Genomic DNA, 19,707 nt, shown 5'->3' on the forward strand with positions numbered 1-19,707 from the left:
ATCGAAAACATTTGAAAACCCCTAGCACATCTCCTCATGCTGAATGAGCGCAGCGCCTGCTTTTAACGTTCTGGAAACCGAGGAACCTGGGACGCACCCCACTTATTGACTTTTTTTTTTTTAAACTCACTCCCAAAACAGAATGATATCAAAAGGTCACGCCATAAGATTAGCCTTTGAAATTGTCTCAGCACCAATTCATTAGCCATAGCTGACGCTCAACTCTGCTTTGCTTCCAAGATCAGAGGAGATCGGGCACATATAGGATGGCGAGGCCAAAGGGCACTGTCCTGAAATTCAAACCAGACTCATCCACTTCCTGAGAGAAAGCAGGCAAGAGCGCTCCACCAGGGAGCAGCAATATGCCATCTGCAATTCATTGCTACCATCTCAAGGATTGCTTAAGGATAGCCTCTCCAATCCTGCGCCTCCATCAAGCTGCTCTTCCTTCCAAAAGGATAGTCTGCTTCGTAACGGCACACACCAGCTTCCACTTTCAGACAGCACAACTGCTCTCTGTTGGATCCAGGGGTACAGCACTATATAGGCTCATCCCCTCTTTAAAATTAGCTTCCGGGGGCACCTCCTTCAAGAACAGGGATCCTTTATTTTGTGGTACAACTGGAAACAAATGCACGACTCAGGCCCAGTTTTGCTCGTATATCGAGCTGCTTCAGGGGCTAAACAATCATAACATTTATCTACTACCACTATGCCATCTTCTCGCAGGGCTAGGAATCATACACTACGTTTACGCCGATGACATTCAATTAATCCTACCAATTGAGGACACAATTGAAAAAACATTAAGCTTAGCCAATATTTATCTTGACATAATCAAACAGCTATTAAACCAAATGGAATTGGTAATTAACATTGAGAAAACTGAATTCCTACACTTAGAAAGAATATAACCATAATTCAAACGCCAATAATACTCAAAAGCAATCAAAAAATCGATTTAGCCGAGAAGGTGCGCAACCTCGGCGTCATAATAGACTCAGAGCTAAACCACAAACAGTACATATCACTAAAAGTTAAAGAAGGGTATGCTAAACTAATGGTACTATGGAAACTAAAACCATTACTGACATTATCAAACTTCCGCACAGTGCTTCAAGCACTAATATTCATAAGCACCGATTACTGCAACTCACGGCTGCTAGGATTACCTTATACATCGATAAGACCACTGCAAATATTACAAAACTCTGCAGCTAGAATTCTCACAGGCAAAAGGAAAAGAGATCACATCACAGATACACTAGCAGAACTACATTGGCTATCGAACAAAGAGTTCGATTCAAAGCACTTTGCACAATACACAAACTGATCCACGACGAAAAAGCAGAATGGCTGAACACAGCACTTCGAGTACATGTACCACATAGAAATTTAAGATCAGCAAACAAAGCACTCTTAACCATTCCATCAGTAAAAACAGCAAGACTAACCCAGGGTCAGGGAGTGTGCACTATCACTGGTTGGTCCCATTTTATGGAACACTATGCCCCTAGAACTAAGACTACAGAGAAATTTTAAACTATTCAAAACAAATCTCAAAACCTGGCTTTTCAAACAGGCGTTTTACAAAGAGAATGGTGAAAATAAGTAAGAAAGAGCCGGCATAAAGCACCCAACACAATCTCCAAGTGCCTACCTGGAAATTATTTTTATCCCACTGATAATCGTAAATAACAATTAAAAATGCTGATAATGAACCACATGTACTCACCCAGGAGACATGTTATCAATGGATAATTTGTGTCATAAACCAAGTAGTCTAACAATGTATTTGTTACCGGATAATACTGGCACCTTTTGTAAAATACAAGCTATTTGTTACTATATCTGCCCTATTGTAAACCGTTATGATGGTAAATAACTTAATGACGGTATAGAAAAACTTTTAAATAAATAAACAAATTAACAATCATCAGTAACCTGATTAGACTCAGGCAGCACAGATACAGGTATCCTGAAAGCCCCTAGCTGAGGACTATCCCTACAATGGCAGCTTTAAAACAAACTGTCAAACTTATAACAAGAATGCAATTTAGTGAAATCTATCTGCTATTCAATAACTGAGGTGAAATCATCACAGTGTACAAGTTTATAGAGTGATACCAGAAAATGAGGGAAAAATGCCAAATTTTGTTTAAATGTGAATTGCCAAGTAATTTCTGCTAAGAGCTCTGTAGTTACAAGAGACTGTAATTTTAGAAAGGCTTTTTAAAATTCATTTCTATAATTTTTTGGCAGGCTTCTTAACTGAGTACCAACTATACTGTGACAATAGGAACTAGACTGCTGAGATCATGTAAGAATGCAGCTCCATATTTGGAAGTGCAGTGATGTAACTGTACCAGCTTTGCAAAAAAAAAAAAAAAGGCCAAGTTCCTACTATCACAATATTAAAAAAAAAAAATTCAAAAAACACAAAGGATCTTAAAACAGATGTGTTTTTAAAATCAAAGTTTCTTATATTATAGGGCTGCAGCATTCACCAAATTATTCAAATCTATGGCAGTCCTCTTTTAAAGTTTCTCTGTTTTGAGAAGACTACTCCTCTTTGGAATTAAAAACTTGCACAGATTGGGCTTCTAGTAAAAAATCATACAACTCATACCTTAATTTCACTGCAAACAGTACTCTCCTCTTCTGAATGAATATAGAATTTTACAGTATTTTTCTGGACATCTTTGATAATTTTGACCAAACTGCTGAATACTTCTGGCTTTAACTGGCTGATGAAGTCAGACAAAGCTGGCTGTGTTGCTGAAATGTTCACATTATCTGGCATTGCTAGAGTCATCTTTACAGGTGCTTCCTGCTTGTCTTCCACAACAGCATTTTGATCAGACTGCAATATTTCCTCTTTGCTATTTATCTGGCATAATTCTGCTTTAGCATCCCCAAAACCAACTGAAGAGTGCTGCTCCTCAGAGTCTTCTCTTTTCAATGCATCATCGTCGTAAATTGGTTCTGATAACTCCTCAGTTTTTTCATCACTACTTGTAAGAACACTGGCAGCCTCTTCTACAGGAACAGTTAAAGCAGTTTCACTAACTGTATCATCTTTTGCTACAGCAGCAGTGCTATTGACTTGTGTACTTGTGTTACAGAAAGATATGGAAGCAATTACATCAGCCAACTTCTCATGCAGTTGCTCTACATACTGCTTGACACTAATTTCTGAGGCTTGTAGACTTAAATGTTCAGAAAGTTGTAGCACCCCCTCCTGGGTGGACAACACAGGTGTAGTTTTACTACTGGTGTATGCAATATTATTTATTTTTAAAACATCCTGAATCTTTCTTGAAAACAAACTGTATTCTTCCAATACTGCAGTCTCGATCACTCCACTTTGGCAGTGTTCTGTGACAAACATATGTCGACCTGCTAGCAAATCAGTTCTGTCCATGCGGGCTTTCTTCCTTTTATCTGAATATGGTGAATATGAGAAGTGATGGTCAGAGGTTCTCTGTCTACTCTGAACCCGTGGATCATTAGGTTCGGCATCATTTGGTGATAAATACAGCAGGTCTTCTGGAGATTTCATACCTATTCAAAAAGATAATTATAAACTGTTTTAGAAAAAGAAAACAAAAATTAGTAATTTTGCTGTTAATACACAGGGATCTGTATTGGGACCCTTACTGTTCAATATATTTATAAATGATCTGGAAAGAAATACGACGAGTGAGATAATCAAATTTGCAGATGACACAAAATTCTTCAGAGTAGTTAAATCACAAGCAGATTGTGATAAATTGCAGGAAGACCTTGTGAGACTGGAAAATTGGGCATACAAATGGCAGATGAAATTTAATGTGGATAAGTGCAAGGTGATGCATATAGGGAAAAATAACCCATGCTATAATTACACAATGTTGGGTTCCATATTAGGTGCTACAACCCAAGAAAGAGATCTAGGTGTCATAGTGGATAACAACATTGAAATCGTCGGTGCAGTGTGCTGCGGCAGTCAAAAAAGCAAACAGAATGTTGGGAATTATTAGAAAAGGAATGGTGAATAAAATGGAAAATGTCATAATGCCTCTGTATCGCTCCATGGTGAGACCGCACCTTGAATACTGTGTACAATTCTGGTCGCCACATCTCAAAAAAGATATAATTGCGATGGAGAAGGTACAGAGAAGGGCTACCAAAATGATAAGGGGAATGGAACAACTCCCCTATGAGGAAAGACTAAAGAGGTTAGGACTTTTCAGCTTGGAGAAGAGACGACTGAGGGGGGATATGATAGAGGTGTTTAAAATCATGAGAGGTCTAGAACGGGTAGATGTGAATCAGTTATTTACTCTTTCGGATAGTAGAAAGACTAGGGGGCACTCCATGAAGTTAGCATGGGGCACATTTAAAACTAATCGGAGAAAGTTTTTTTTTACTCAACGCACAATTAAACTCTGGAATTTGTTGCCAGAGAATGTGGTTAGTGCAGTTAGTATAGCTGTGTTTAAAAAAGGATTGGATAAGTTCTTGGAGGAGAAGTCCATTACCTGCTATTAAGTTCACTTAGAGAATAGCCACTGCCATTAGTAATGGTTACATGAAATAGACTTAGTTTTTGGGTACTTGCCAGGTTCTTATGGCCTGGATTGGCCACTGTTGGAAAACAGGATGCTGGGCTTGATGGACCCTTGGTCTGACCCAGTATGGCATTTTCTTATGTTCTTATGTTCATTTTTCGGTGTTAAGTAAACTACTCATGCAAAACATTAATTCAACACCTTTCGGATTCTATGTTACCAGTGAAGGTTAAAAGATTATCTTCACACAAACCATATGGATATATATGGATCTACAGACATGACTGTCAGGCAGTTGACTTTATAATAAAGTATGTCAAAGGCACTCAAAGTTAGTTGTATCAAAACAGTCGGAAGTAGTTTCACTATTAAAATAAAATTTAAATAAATCTCATATTTGGAATGAAACTGCATATTTTTCCATTAAATATGAAAATTTATGTCACTGTACTTGTACATAGATGTACTAGGATTTTAGTTTTAATCAACTAATTTCCCAAACTTGAGTTCAAGGCAAGTAACATTCAGTTATAGTAGGTATTTCCCTTTTACAGAGAGCTTACAAAGTAAGTTTGCACTGAGATAGTGGAGGGTGAAGTGATTTGTCCAGAGTCACAACAGATAAGCAAGATTTGAACCCTGGTTTTCCTGCTTCTCAGCCCGCACCACTAACCACTAGACAATTCATCTGAGGAGCTTGTGATTTTGCCAATTGTGAATTATAGAAAGCACCATTCGGTAAGAATCAGCAGAGTTGCTTACTTATAACAGGTGTTCTCCAAGGACAGCAGGATGTTAGCCCTCACATGGGAGACATCATTGGTTGGAACCCGGCACGGGAAACTGACAGGCACACTGGGCATGCCCAGCATGCCGCTAACCACGCGTCCACACGGGATCCCCTCTTCAGTTCATGAAAAAAACAAAACAGAGAGAAAACCAACTGTGTGGGGAGGCGGGCAGGTTTCGTGAGGACTACCATACTGCTGTCCTTGGAGAACACCTGTTAGAGGTAAGCAACTCTGCTTTCTCCAAGGACAAGCAGGATAGTAGTTCTCACACATGGGTAATTAAGTAGCTCCAGGCTGCTCCCAACACGTGCAGCAAAGAATGGGTGCCAACATGTACAACTGTAGCTGCCAAACAGGAGCAGGCCTGCTCCCAAGGATATAGCCAACAGAGGAAGAGTTAGGTTTCTATGACTGGAAGAGATTACAGAGGACGGACTGTCCGAAACGACTGTCCTGCCAGCCATCCTGGTCCAGGCACTAGTGCAAGCAAATGTGTGGAGGGAACGCCAGGTCGCTGCTCTGCAAACTTTGCAGATGGGAAATGCATGCAAGTGAGCCACTGAGACCAACATGGCCTGGACAGAGTGAGCTTTGACTTGGCAATCAAGCTGAAAACCCGCCTATGCATAACAGAAAGTGATGAAATCAGCTAGTCAGTGGGATAGAGTCTGCTTCGAGACAGCAACTCCTGTTTCTGTCTAAGGAGACAAAAAGCTGAGTGGGCACACGGTGAGGTGCTGTCTGTCAAGTAAAAGTGCCCTCTTGCAATCCAATGTGTGTGGAGCATGTTCACCTTGATGAGCGTGAGACCTCGGAGAAAAAAGGCAACACAATGGATTGGTTGAGGTGAACTCCAAAACCACCTTGGGAAGGAACTTCGGGTGTGTCCGTAGGACCACCTTGGCGTGACAAAACTTTATATATAAGGCAGGTACAACACCAGAGCTTGCAGCTTACCGATCCTGTGAGCTGATGTAACTGCAACCAAGAAGATCACCTTCCAGGACAGGTACTTTAGATCACAAGAACACAACGGTTCAAATTGAGGTTTCATGAGTTGCAAGAGGACTACGTTGAGATCCCAGAAAACCATCAGGGAACGAGTGGGGGGCTTTAGTTGTAGTAAGCCCCTCATGAATTGGCCAACTAGCTGATGCAGAACCATCCAACCTCCAGTGGTATGCCCTGATGGCACTAAGGTGAACCCTCACTGATGTGGTCTGCAGATCAAACTCGGAGAGGGGCAACAGGTAGTCCAAGAGTAAAAGAGGGGAGCAAGAGAAGGGATCCAGACTGCGACGCTCGCACCAAGATGAGAACCACTTCCACTTCAAATTACAAGATTTTCTGGTGGAAGGTTTTCTGGATTCCAGAATGACATAAGAACATAAGAAAATGCCATACTGGGTCAGACCAAGGGTCCATCAAGCCCAGCATCCTGTTTCCAACAGTGGCCAATCCAGGCCATAAGAACCTGGCAAGTACCCAAAAACTAAGTCTATTCCATGTAACCATTGCTAATGGCAGTGGCTATTCTCTAAGTGAACTTAATAGCAGGTAATGGACTTCTCCTCCAAGAACTTATCCAATCCTTTTTTAAACACAGCTATACTAACTACACGAACCACACTCTCTGGCAACAAATTCCAGAGTTTAATTGTGCGTTGAGTAAAAAAGAACTTTCTCCGATTAGTTTTAAATGTGCCCCATGCTAACTTCATGGAGTGTCCCCTAGTCTTTCTACTATCCGAAAGAGTAAATAACCGATTCACATCTACCCGTTCTAGACCTCTCATGATTTTAAACACCTCTATCATATCCCCCCTCAGTCGTCTCTTCTCCAAGCTGAAAAGTCCTAACCTCTTTAGTCTTTCCTCATAGGGGAGTTGTTCCATTCCCCTTATTTTGGTAGCCCTTCTCTGTACCTTCTCCATCGCAACTATATCTCTTCTGAGATGCGGCGACCAGAATTGTACACAGTATTCAAGGTGCGGTCTCACCATGGAGCGATACAGAGGCATTATGACATTTTCCGTTTTATTCATCATTCCTTTTCTAATAATTCCCAACATTCTGTTTGCTTTTTTGACTGCCGCAGCACACTGAACCGACGATTTCAATGTGTTATCCACTATGACACCTAGATCTCTTTCTTGGGTTGTAGCACCTAATATGGAACCCAACATCGTGTAATTATAGCATGGGTTATTTTTCCCTATATGCATCACCTTGCACTTATCCACATTAAATTTCATCTGCCATTTGGATGCCCAATTTTCCAGTCTCACAAGGTCTTCCTGCAATTTATCACAATCTGCTTGTGATTTAACTACTCTGAAGAATTTTGTGTCATCTGCAAATTTGATTATCTCACTCGTCGTATTTCTTTCCAGATCATTTATAAATATATTGAACAGTAAGGGTCCCAATACAGATCCCTGAGGCACTCCACTGTCCACCGCCTTCCACTGAGAAAATTGCCCATTTAATCCTACTCTCTGTTTCCTGTCTTTTAGCCAGTTTGCAATCCACGAAAGGACATCGCCACCTATCCCATGACTTTTTACTTTTCCTAGAAGCCTCTCATGAGGAACTTTGTCAAACGCCTTCTGAAAATCCAAGTATACTATATCTACCGGTTCACCTTTATCCACATGTTTATTAACTCCTTCAAAAAAGTGAAGCAGATTTGTGAGGCAAGACTTGCCCTGGGTAAAGCCATGCTGACTTTGTTCCATTAAACCATGTCTTTCTATATGTTCTGTGATTTTGATGCTTAGAACACTTTCCACTATTTTTCCTGGCACTGAAGTCAGGCTAACCGGTCTGTAGTTTCCCGGATCGCCCCTGGAGCCCTTTTTAAATATTGGGGTTACATTTGCTATCCTCCAGTCTTCAGGTACAATGGAAGATTTTAATGATGTTAAAAATTTTTACTAACAGGTCTGAAATTTCATTTTTTAGTTCCTTCAGAACTCTGGGGTGTATACCATCCAGTCCAGGTGATTTACTACTCTTCAGTTTGTCAATCAGGTCTACCACATCTTCTAGGTTCACCGTGATTTGATTCAGTCCATCTGAATCATTACCCATGAAAACCTTCTCCATTACGGGTACCTCCCCAACATCCTCTTCAGTAAACACCGAGGCAAAGAAATCATTTAATCTTTCCGCGATGGCCTTATCTTCTCTAAGTGCCCCTTTAACCCCTCGATCATCTAACGGTCCAACTGACTCCCTCACAGGCTTTCTGCTTCGGATATATTTACTGTGAGTTTTTGCCTCTACAGCCAACTTCTTTTCAAATTCTCTCTTAGCCTGTCTTATCAATGTCTTACATTTAACTTGCCAATGTTTATGCTTTATCCTATTTTCTTCTGTTGGATCCTTCTTCCAATTTTTGAATGAAGATCTTTTGGCTAAAATAGCTTCTTTCACCTTCATTCACCTCCCCTTTTAACCATGCCGGTAATCGTTTTGCCTTCTTTCCACCTTTCTTAATGTGTGGAATACATCTGGACTGTGCTTCTAGAATGGTATTTTTTTAACAATGACCACACCTCTTGGACATTTTTTTTTACTTTTGTAGCTGCTCCTTTCAGTTTTTTTCTAACAATTTTTCTCATTTTATCAAAGTTTCCCTTTTGAAAGTTTAGCACGAGAGCCTTGGATTTGCACACTGTTCCTTTTCCAGTCATTAAATCAAATTTGATCATATTATGATCACTATTGCCAAGTGGCCACACCACTATTGCCAAGTGTGCTCCACTGAGAATTAGATCTAAAATTGCTCCCTCTCTTGTCGGTTCCTGAACCAATTGCTCCATAAAGCTATCATTGATTCCATCCAGGAACGTTCTCTCTCTAGCGTGACCCGATGATACATTTACCCAGTCTATATTGGGGTAATTGAAGTCTCCCATTATTACTGCACTACCAATTTGGTTAGCTTCCCTAATTTCTCTTAGCATTTCACTGTCCGTCTCACCATCTTGACCAGGTGGATGGTAGTATACCCCTATCACTATAGTCTTCCCTGACACACAAGGGATTTCTACCCATAAAGATTCAATTTTGTATTTAGTCTCATGCAGGATGTTTATCCTGTTGGACTCTATGCCATCCCGGACATAAAGTGCCACACCTCCTCCCGAGTGCTCCTCTCTGTCATTGCGATATAATTTGTACCCCGGTATAGCACTGTCCCATTGGTTATCCTCTTTCCACCATGTCTCTGAGATGCCAATTAAGTCTATGTCATCATTTACTGCTATACATTCTATAACGAAACACACGCTGTGTCGGGAGTACTGGGCAGGATCTTTAAAATTGCTACTGCTTACCAGAAATCGCAGGCAGGACGTTTAATCCAACGCTGCCTACAAATGCTGCACAATTCAGATAAGTGGCTTTTTTCCGTGTCTGTAAAGTGTTGCTTTTGAAAAATTGAAAAAGGAGCACAAAAAAAAGTTTATATGAATTGAGTTCCCAGTAAGAACTCTAACAAGACAAACCCTATGATTATATGTAAGTGAGCCGTTCACTTGTTTTTGGAAAAACTGATTCTTAACAGTGAACGCTACACGAAACACGTTTTAAATACGTGCATGTTGGCTGACATATGAGGGTTGTCTTAGGCAAAAGTATTTATTCGTATAAATATATGATTTTTTTTCACATACCATGTGGTTTAATTATTTTAACTGTTATTGAGGTACCACTGATTTACCCAGTTTTCATATTGAAGACTGGAAGATTGGGCATCCAAATGGCAGATGAAATTTAATGTGGACAAGTGCAAGGTGTTGCATATAGGGAAAAATAACCCTTACTGTAGTTACACGATGTTAGGTTCCATATTAGGAGCTACCACCCAGGAAAAAGATCTAGGCATCATAGTGGATAATACTTTAAAATCATCAGCTCAATGTGCTGCAGCAGTCAAAAAAGCAAACAGAATGTTAGGAATTATTAGGAAGGGAATGGTTAATAAAACAGAAAATGTCATAATGCCTCTGTACCGCTCCTTGGTGAGACCGCACCTTGAATACTGTGTACAATTCTGGTCGCCACATCTCAAAAAAGATATAGTTGCGATGGAGAAGTACAGAGAAGGTGCAACCAAAATGATAAAGGGGATGGAAAAGCTCCCCTATGAGGAAAGGCTGAAGAGGTTAGGGCTGTCCAGCTTGGAGAAGAGACGGCTGAGGGATCATGAGATGTCTTGAACGAGTAGATGTGAATCTGTTATTTACACTTTCAAATAATAGAAGGACTAGGGGGCATTCCATGAAGTTAGCAAGTAGCACATTTAAGACTAATCGGAGAAAATTCTCTTACTCAATGCACAATTAATTCTGGAATTTGTTGCCAGAGGATGTGGTTAGTGCAGCTGGGTTCAAAAAAGGTTTGGATAAGTTCTCGGAGAAGTCCATTAACTGCTAATAATCAAGTTTACTTAGGGAATAGCCACTGCTATTAATTGCATCAGTAGTATGGGATCTTCTTAGTGTTTGGGTAATTTCCAGGTTCTTGTGGCCTGGTTTGGCCTCTGTAGGAAACAGGATGCTGGGCTTCGTCTGACCCAGCATGGCAAATTCTTATGTTCTTATGGAAGACCTTGTCTAGGCAGTGTCTGGGTAGTATGATGCAGCTTCCATTTCCTCATAATTGATCGAACAGTGTTCACTAGAATATCCAAGCACTGGAGAAATTACTTACCTGATAATTTCATTTTTCTTAGTGTAGACAAATGGACTCAGGACCAATGGGTATAGTGTGCTCCTGATAGCCGTTTGAGACGGATCAGATTTTGATCTGATATCAGCACTACATATATCCGTGCAGGAAGTGCAGCTCTTCAGTATTCTCCTTGAAAAGCAATTGTGGATATGTGTGTTTTAATAACTTGATTAACTTGGCCTGGTTGAACTGATTTCCAACTGGAGACCTCCAGTGCACTCAAATGAAAGACGCTGACACCCGGTAACTATGGGTGTCGTAAACTAGGGTAAAGTCTGGCTTACCCGGGCTTGACTTGCTCTCGGGGATTGTCACCCGAGGTTTCCGGATTTTGAGGCAGCTGTGGGTGGGATGCTGAGTCCATCTGTCTATACTAAGGAAAACTAAATTATCAGGTAAGTAATTTCTCCATTTCCTAGCGTGTAGCAGATGGACACAGGACCAATGGGATGTACAAAAGCTACTCCTGAACCGGGTGAGAGGCTGCCCGTGGCCCACTTAGTGCTGCCCTTGAAATTCTGTGTCCTCCCGGGTCTGAACATCCAAGCGATAGAACCTCGAGAAGGTGTGAATGGAGGACCACGTCGCCACCCGACAGATCTCTGCGGGTGACAACATCCTAGTTTCTGCCCAGGACACTGCCTGGGCCCTTGTGGAATGGGCCTGGACTTGTAGAGGTGGAGGCTTCCCTGCCCCTACATAGGCCACCTTGATTACTTCTTTGATCCACCGGGCAATGGTTGCTCACGAGGCCGCTTCCCCTTGTTTCTTCCTGTTGTGAAGGACGGATAGGTGGTCCGTCTTTCGTATGGATTCCGATCCTTCCAGGTATCAGACTAGGAGTCTACCGACGTTAAGATGGCGAAGGCATGAGTCTTCAGAATCCTTGTGCTCGTCTGGTGATGGCAGTGAGATGGTTTGGTTTAGGTGGAAAAGAGAAACCACATTTGGAAAGAAGGAGGGTACAGTGCGAAGCTGGATCCCGGTGTGAATCTAAGGGACGGTTCCCTACCGGATAGTGCTTGAAGCTCAGAGATGCGATGGGCTGAACGTATTGTCACTAGGAATGCAGTCTTCAAGGTCTGGAGACTTAGTGTCAGACCACGAGTTGGTTTGAAGGAAGTTCCCGCTAGGAAGCCTAATACTAGATTGAGATTCCATAGGGGCGCCGGCCCCTTTAGTAGTGGTCAGATTTACTTGACCCCTCTCTGAAGTGGGAAACGTAAACTGATGCAGTCCACTTTGGCTGTGAAGCAGGCCAGTGCAGCCACCTGAACCTTGATGAAGTTGAGAAACAACCCCTGCTTCAAGCCGTCCTGCAGGAATTCCAGGACCATAGGAATTTCAACTGTCCGCGGAAGGATGTTGCGTTCCTCATGTCAGGCTTCGAATATTCTCCATATTCATATGTAAGTTAGAGACGTGGAAAACTTGCGTGCTCTGAGCAAGGCGTCAATTGCTGCCCCAGAGTATCCGCTCTTCTTCAGGTGAGTCCTCTCAATGGCCAGACTGTAAGAGAGAATCGAGTTGGGTCTTCGTGGGGGGGGGGGGGGGGGGGGGGGGGGGGGGGGGGGATCGGTCCTTGCTGGAGCAGGTCCCTGTGTTGAGGTAAACAGAGAGCTCCCCCGAGAGAGAGGTCTTCGCATGTTTGCGTACCATGGCCTTCTTGGCCAGTTCAGGGCCACTAGAAGTAATAGCCCCCTGTGGTGTTCTATCTTGCGGATGATTCCGCCCAATAGTGGCCATGGGGGAAAAAAACGTACAGCAGGTCTTCCTGTGGCCAGGTCTGGACAAGGGCATCAATTCCCTGGGATTGTGGATCTCGTCCACGGCTGAAGAACTTGGGAACTTGGACGTTGTACTGGGTTGCCCGAAGATCCATGGCTGGGGCTCCCAAGCGGTTTACTATCAACTGGAAGGCTGTGTTAGACAGCGTCCTTTCCCCTGGGTCTAGACACTCTACTGAGGAAATCCGCAGTGACGTTGTCTTTTCTCGCGATGTGGGCGGCTGAGATCCCTTGTAGGTTTGTTTTCACTCACGCCATTAGGGGCTATATTTCCAGGGAAACCTGTTGGCTTCTGGTTCCTCCCTGGCAGTTGATGTAGGCAACTGTCGTGGCATTGTCTAACGTGACTGACAGATTCACCCGGAGTCTGTGACTGAAGCGAAGGCAGGTTAGTCTGACTGCTCGGGCTTTTAATCTGTTTATGTTCCATCCTGACTCTTCCTTGTCCCATTGTCCCTGGGCCGTCAGTTCCTGGCAGTAGGACCCCCACCCTCGTAGGCTCGCAGATCGGTGGGGATAGTCTTACTCCCTTGCTCAGATGGTCTTCTTGAAGCCACCATTGGAGCTGGGTCCAAACCTCTGCCGGTAGCTGGAGGCGAACGGAGAACTTCTGGGAAATCGGGTCCCATCGTGACAGTAGGGAACATTGTAGTGGTCGCATGTGGACCCTTGCCCATGGGCTGACTTCTGGGGTCGATTTCATGAGGCCAAGGACTTGGAGATAGTCCCATACCTTAAGCCGAGCACAGTTCAACAGTTTTTGCAACTGGTCCCTTAATTTCCTCCTCCTTGTAGGGGGAAAGACGACCTTGTCTTGTTTGGTGTCGCACCGGACTCCAAGGTACTCTAGCGATTGGGAGGGCTGCAGGCAACTCGTGTTTGTGTTGATGACCCACCCGAGATTCTGCACTAGATTCTTGACTCTGGTGGTCACCTGATAACTTTCCTCTGGGGACTTTGATGAACGTCCGAGAGGCAGCAGCTAGCCCAAAGGGTAGCGCCCGGAACTGGTAATGATGGTCCAGTATCGCAAAGCGTAGCACGCGCTGATGGTCGTGATGGACCAGGATGTGGAGATAGGCTTCTGACAGCTCCAGAGAAGTCAGGAATTCTCCCGGTTGTACTGCCCTTATGACTGAGTGTAGGGTTTCCATGCGAAAGTGCGGTACCCTCAGGTAGCGGTTGATGGTCTTGAGGTCCAGGATGGGCCGGAACGTTCCCTCCTTCTTGGGGACGATAAAATAGATGGAATAGTGACCGGTATTTTGTTGGTGCATGGGCACAGAGGTTATCGCCTAAAGGCGGAGTAGTTTTGTTAGTGTGGTTTCCACTGCCGTCCTCTTGGAGGGGAAGTGGCATGGTGATCTCACAAATTTGTCTGGTAAGGACCCACTTGTCCAATGTTATCTCGACCCATTTTGGTAGAAGAGGGTAAGTCTGCCCCCTATGACTTCTTCCTATGGATGGGTCTGTTGATTCTCATTGTGGGGTGCGCGGCTGGGACCTGTACCCGAGCCAGCTCCCCTCTTGTTGTATCTGTTCCAAAAAGGCTGACCTCTGCCTGCAGGGTGAGGAGGAGAAGAGCATAAAAGGGAGAATAGTGCTGGTTTCTTTTGTTCCTTTCCTCCGGGTAGCCGAGGTACTGGGAATTCGCCCCATTTGTTGGTGAGTGTCTCCAGGTCGCTTCCGAACAGGAGGGATCCTTTAAAGGGTATTCCCGTAAGGTTAGTCTTGGAGGTCGCATCGGCTGACCAATTTCAGAGCCACAGCTGCCTTCTGGCTGCCACTATGAACGAGATGCCCCTGGCTAAGGTGCGTACCAGGTCAGAGGTCGCATCCGTGAGGAAAGATATCGCCGGTATTAATGTTTCAGCTGAAGTGGTTGCGTCCCTGGAGAGAAGCGAGTAGGCACGTGTTTCAACGGCGCAGCAGGAAGCGATCTGCAGGGTCATTGCTGTGTCATCAAAATAACTGTTTAAGGATGGATTCCTGAGGTCTGTCTTGGGCATCCTTGAGTGTAGCTCCTCCTTCGACTGGGATGGTAGTGCGCTTTGAGATAGCGCAGACCATGGCGTCCCACTTCTGGGGAACCCAAGGAGTCTTTGGCCGTGGGTTCCAGGGGGTATAGGGCTCCTAGGGCCCTGGAGGGTCTCCATGAGGGAGGACCCTCGCACCGGATCAGGGTCTAGCCCAGACGGGGCTGCTCAACCCGATTTAACAGACGCCGGATGGATGATCTGTGCGGCTAGCCGAGCCTCGGAGACCGGAGACTTTAAGAAAGTTTTCTACCTTACCTTGTCTCGGCGCTTCCTGGTCTCATGCCGGGCAGTCTCCGGCTGCGGGGGGAGAGGGAATATACCTTCACCGCCGTGCTCAGTATTGCACCCGCTGCCTCTCAGCCACTCTGGGGGCTAAGTCCACGCCGGGAACCGGCTACCGGACCAAGTTTTACCTCTGAGGGAGCTCGGAAATCACCTCAGGAATTCTCGACTGGGGGAGGGACTCTTGGGTATCGCTGCAGGACAGCGGGGCTAGTCTTGTAGAGGTAAAATTCTCTCTCTTCTCTGGTTTGAATTTTCTAACGCTGTGAAAGCATGTGTGGTGTCCCGAACTGCTAAGGAGACGGAGAAATACTGAAGAGCTGCACTTCCTGCACGGGTATATGTAGTGCTGACATCAGATTGAAATCTGACTCCGTCTCCAACTGCTATCAGGAGCACACTATACCCATTGGTCCTGAGTCCATCTGCTACATGCTAGGAAATTGGATATTATTTTGTAGCTTTTTCCTCTCTTATGCATGCTATAAGCAGTTAGGGGGGGCGGTGGAATTGGTTATTGTCTTTTTTTGACTGGGAGGACATCCATAGTACAAGTGAGGGATGTGTCCTCTGCACCTTTTAGTTTGGAATGTGGAGTGCCTCAGGATCCCCTTTATTGTTTAATCTTTTTTTGCAACCCTTGGATTAATTTATCCAGGAACAAGGATTTACTGGATACATAGATGCAGTTGTGCAACTTTTGTTCCAGGTAGATGACGATATCACTGAATTGAGAATAGGACAAATGACTGGTTGAGGAGGATATTAGGGTGGTTGGAATCCCAGAAATTATTAGTAAATGCAGGGAAAATGGAATGGATGTATGTGGGGAGCGAGGATGTTCCAAGGTAATCATTAGGGCTGAATATAGGGGGATGGTTACTGAAAGAAGTCAAAAGGTGGGGAATTTAGGAGTGTTACTTGAGTCTTAGTTTAGATACATGTCTTCAGTGATTCAGGTTTGTTTTAGACTCAATTGAGGAGGTTACAATCATTTTTAGAAGTTTCAGTTTTCAGATTGGTGGTTTAGGCATTGGTTTGCCTGTTGCAAGACTACTGTAATACTGTGTTAGTAGGTCTCCTCCCCCCCCCAAAAAAAATGTTTGCAGTGCCTGCAAATGGTGCAATATATGGCAGCCCATTTTTAGTCTTCCAAGACAGAGTGTGACACCACTTTTAATAAGCCTTCACTGGTTACCAGTTGAAAAGGCGGCCAATTTAAGCTAATGACCATGATGTATAGCAAAATTGCTTACCTTGTAATAGGTGTTATCCCAGGACAGCAGGATGTAGTCCTCACATATGGGTGACATCAGCAATAGAGCCCTATGTACAAAAAACTTCTTTCAAAGTTTCTAAGAAACTTTTGACTGGCACCAGAGTGCCTACTGAGCATGCCCAGCATGCCATGATATTCCCTGCCACAGGGGTCTCCCTTCAGTCTGTTTTGTAGCAATTAGCATTAGCCAAAAATAAAATAATAAAACGTATCGGACCCAACTCCGCAGGGTGGCGGGTGGGTTTCGTGAGGACTACATCCTGCTGTCCTGGGATAACACCTATTACAAGGTAAGCAATTTTGCTTTATCCCAGGACAAGCAGGATGCTAGTCTTCACATATGGGTGATTAGCAAGCTAGAGGCTGAGTCATTTTGTAGTGAAGCAACAGTGAAGTATTGTTGTTGAAATGAATCAGCCGAAGATCACAGCAGGTTGGATGTAGAAGGAATTGGGGTTAAACTGGAAACAAGTTCTTTAAGACAGATTGTCCATTTGATGAATCTCGTCTTCCTTCTTTGTCTAAGCAATAGTGAGCTGCAAAGGTGTGAAGAGAACTCCATGTTGCTGCTTTACAAATGTCCAGAATAGGTACAGAGCGAATGTGTGCTATTGAAGTTGACATTGCTCTGACTGAATGTGCTTTTACTCGCCCTTGGAGAGTAAGGCCTGCTAGCCAGTTTGACAAAGTATGCTTACCCACTGCTTTACCTGGTTTGTTTGGATCATAAGATACAAATAGTTGACTGGATTTCCTTTGGACTGCAGTGCGGTTTAAGTAAAAGGATAGCGCACGTTTACAGTCCAAGGTATGTAAGGCTCTTTCTCCCTGGTGAGAGTGAGGTCTTGGAAAAAATGTTGGTAAAACTATAGATTGGTTTAGGTGGAATTCCGTGACTACTTTTGGAAAGAACTTTGGATGAGTACGGAGGATCACCCTGTCATGTAGGAACTTTGTAAAAGGTTCGTATGTGACAAGTGCTTGTAGTTCACTGACTCTTCTAGCTGATGTAATGGCTATGAGGAATATAGTTTTCCATGTAAGATATTTAAGGTCACAGGTATCTGTGGGTTCGAATGGAGAACGCATGAGCCTGGCTAAGACTACGTTCAGGTCCCATTGTATGCTTGGGGAATGAACTGGAGGTCTTAAGTGAGTTAAACCTCTCATAAATTTACTTACTAGAGGTTGTGTAGAAATAGGTGCATCTCCCAGCTTGTTATGGTAAGCTGAGATTGCACTCAAATGTACTCTTACAGATGAAGTCCTAAGACCAGAGTCTGAAAGATGGTATAGGTAGTCTAGTAGTGAGGTAGTGGGGCAAGTGAAAGGATCTAAAGATTTCTGAGTGCACCACAAAGTAAACCTTTTCCATTTGTAGGAATAATTCTTTCTAGTGGAAGGTTTACGTGAAGCTATCAGCACTTGAGAGATAGTGGTTGGAAGGTTGAGTGGTTTTAAGATCAAGCTTTCAACATCCATGCTGTCAGGGACAGGGATTGAAGGTTGGGATGGCGCAGCCGACCCTGATCCTGAGTTATCAGATTGGGATCTACTCCCAGGCGAATTGGATCCCTGACTGAGAGGTCTAGCAGTGTGGGAAACCATACCTGCCGAGGCCAGTATGGGGCTTTGAGTATCATGGTCCCCTTGTCCTGTTGTAGCTTCACTAGAGTTTTGGTTATGAGTGGTATTGGTGGATACGCATATAACAGGCCAGAGTTCCAAAGGCGAGCAAAGGCGTCCTTTGGTAGGCTGTTCTCCTGTTGTAACAGGGAGCAGTAATTGTTCACTTTGTAGTTCAGATGGGATGCAAAGAGATCTATTGTTGGTTGACCCCAGCGTTGGAAGATCTTGGTTGCTATCGTTGGATCCAAGGACCACTCGTGTGGCTGGAACTGACGACTGAGGCGATCTGCTATTATATGTTGCGGATGCCTGCCAGGTAAGTGGCTCGTAGAAGAATGGAGTGTGCTAGGGCCCAGTCCCAAATCTGAGCTGCTTCTTGGCAAACGAGGTAGGAACCTGTCCCTCCTTGTTTGTTGATGTACCACATGGCTACTGTGTTTGTCTGAATCAGCACAGTCTTGTGTGAAAGGCAGTCCTTGAACGCATGCAGCGCATAACGTATAGCTCGAAGCTCCAGGAAATTTATCTGAAAAGAAGCTTCGAGTTTTGTCCACTTGCCTTGAGTCTTCAGAAGACCAATGTGTGCTCTGCAGCCTAAGGTGGACGCATCTGTAGTTAGTCACTTGTGGAACTGGTTGCTGGAAAGGTAGACCTTTGAGCAAGTTGTTCATTGATGTCCACCAGAGGAGGGAGGAACGTAGCTCTTGCATTATTTGAATGTGAGTGGACAGTGGTTGAATGGCTTGAATCCACTGAGATTTGAGTGTCCATTGCATTAGGCGCATGGTCAGTCTGGCCATGGGAGTGACATGAACTGTGGAGGTCATGTGTCCGAGTAGGGTGAGGCACTGATGAGCTGTAACTTGAGATTGATTTCGAAAAGAATGTGCCAGGAGAACGAGTGTTTGAGCACGGTCTCTTGGGAGAAAAGCTTTTGCTATGATGGTGTTTAGATCTGCACCTATGAAGTGTAGCAGGTGAGATGGTGTGAATTGGGATTTTTGGTAGTTGATGAGAAATCCCAAGGAGTGAAGCAAGTTGACTGTGAGCTTGAGGGAATTGAGAGCTCCTTCTTGTGTATGACTCCTGATGAGCCAATCGTCCAGATAAGGGAATACATGTACCTTTTGTTTGTGAAGATGTGCCTCCGCCACTGCCAGACACTTTGTGAACACTCGAGGTGCTGAGGCTAGGCCGAATGGAAGCACTCTGTATTGAAAATGTTGTCCTTCGACCAGAAATCGCAGGTACTGGTGATGAGGAGGAAAGATGGGAATGTGAGCGTAGGCATCTTGAAGATCCAGAGAGCAGAGCCAATCTCCTTTTTGAAGAAGAGGTAGCATGGTGGCTAACGATACCATCCTGAATTTTTCTTTCTTGAGAAATTTGTTGAGATTTCTGAGGTCTAGGATGGGACGAAGGCCTCCGGTTTTCTTTGGAATGAGGAAATACCGGGAGTAGAATCCTCTGCCCTGCTGAGGCCCGGGAACTGGTTCTATGGCCCTGGCTCTCAGTAGGGTGGATAATTCTGCTTTTAGTATTCTGGAGTGGTGATTCACTGTCCAAGATGAGAGAGGTGGATTTTTGTTTGGTACAGTGAGAAAA

General features: G+C 44.1%; 1 protein-coding gene across 3 annotated transcripts in view; it reads right to left on the reverse strand.

Annotated features, from left to right (window-relative positions):
* TASOR (transcription activation suppressor) overlaps positions 1 to 19,707 on the reverse strand; it is a 387,184-nt gene that overhangs the window by 87,953 nt on the left and 279,524 nt on the right. For all 3 annotated transcript variants that reach the window (XM_029600919.1, XM_029600917.1, XM_029600918.1), the window contains one exon: positions 2,630 to 3,564. In XM_029600919.1, coding sequence (XP_029456779.1) covers positions 2,630 to 3,564 — 935 coding nt within the window. The remainder of the gene's footprint in view (positions 1 to 2,629; positions 3,565 to 19,707) is intronic.

The sequence above is a fragment of the Rhinatrema bivittatum genome, chromosome 4 (assembly GCF_901001135.1).
Source record: "Rhinatrema bivittatum chromosome 4, aRhiBiv1.1, whole genome shotgun sequence".
Taxonomy (NCBI): Eukaryota; Metazoa; Chordata; class Amphibia; order Gymnophiona; family Rhinatrematidae; genus Rhinatrema; species Rhinatrema bivittatum.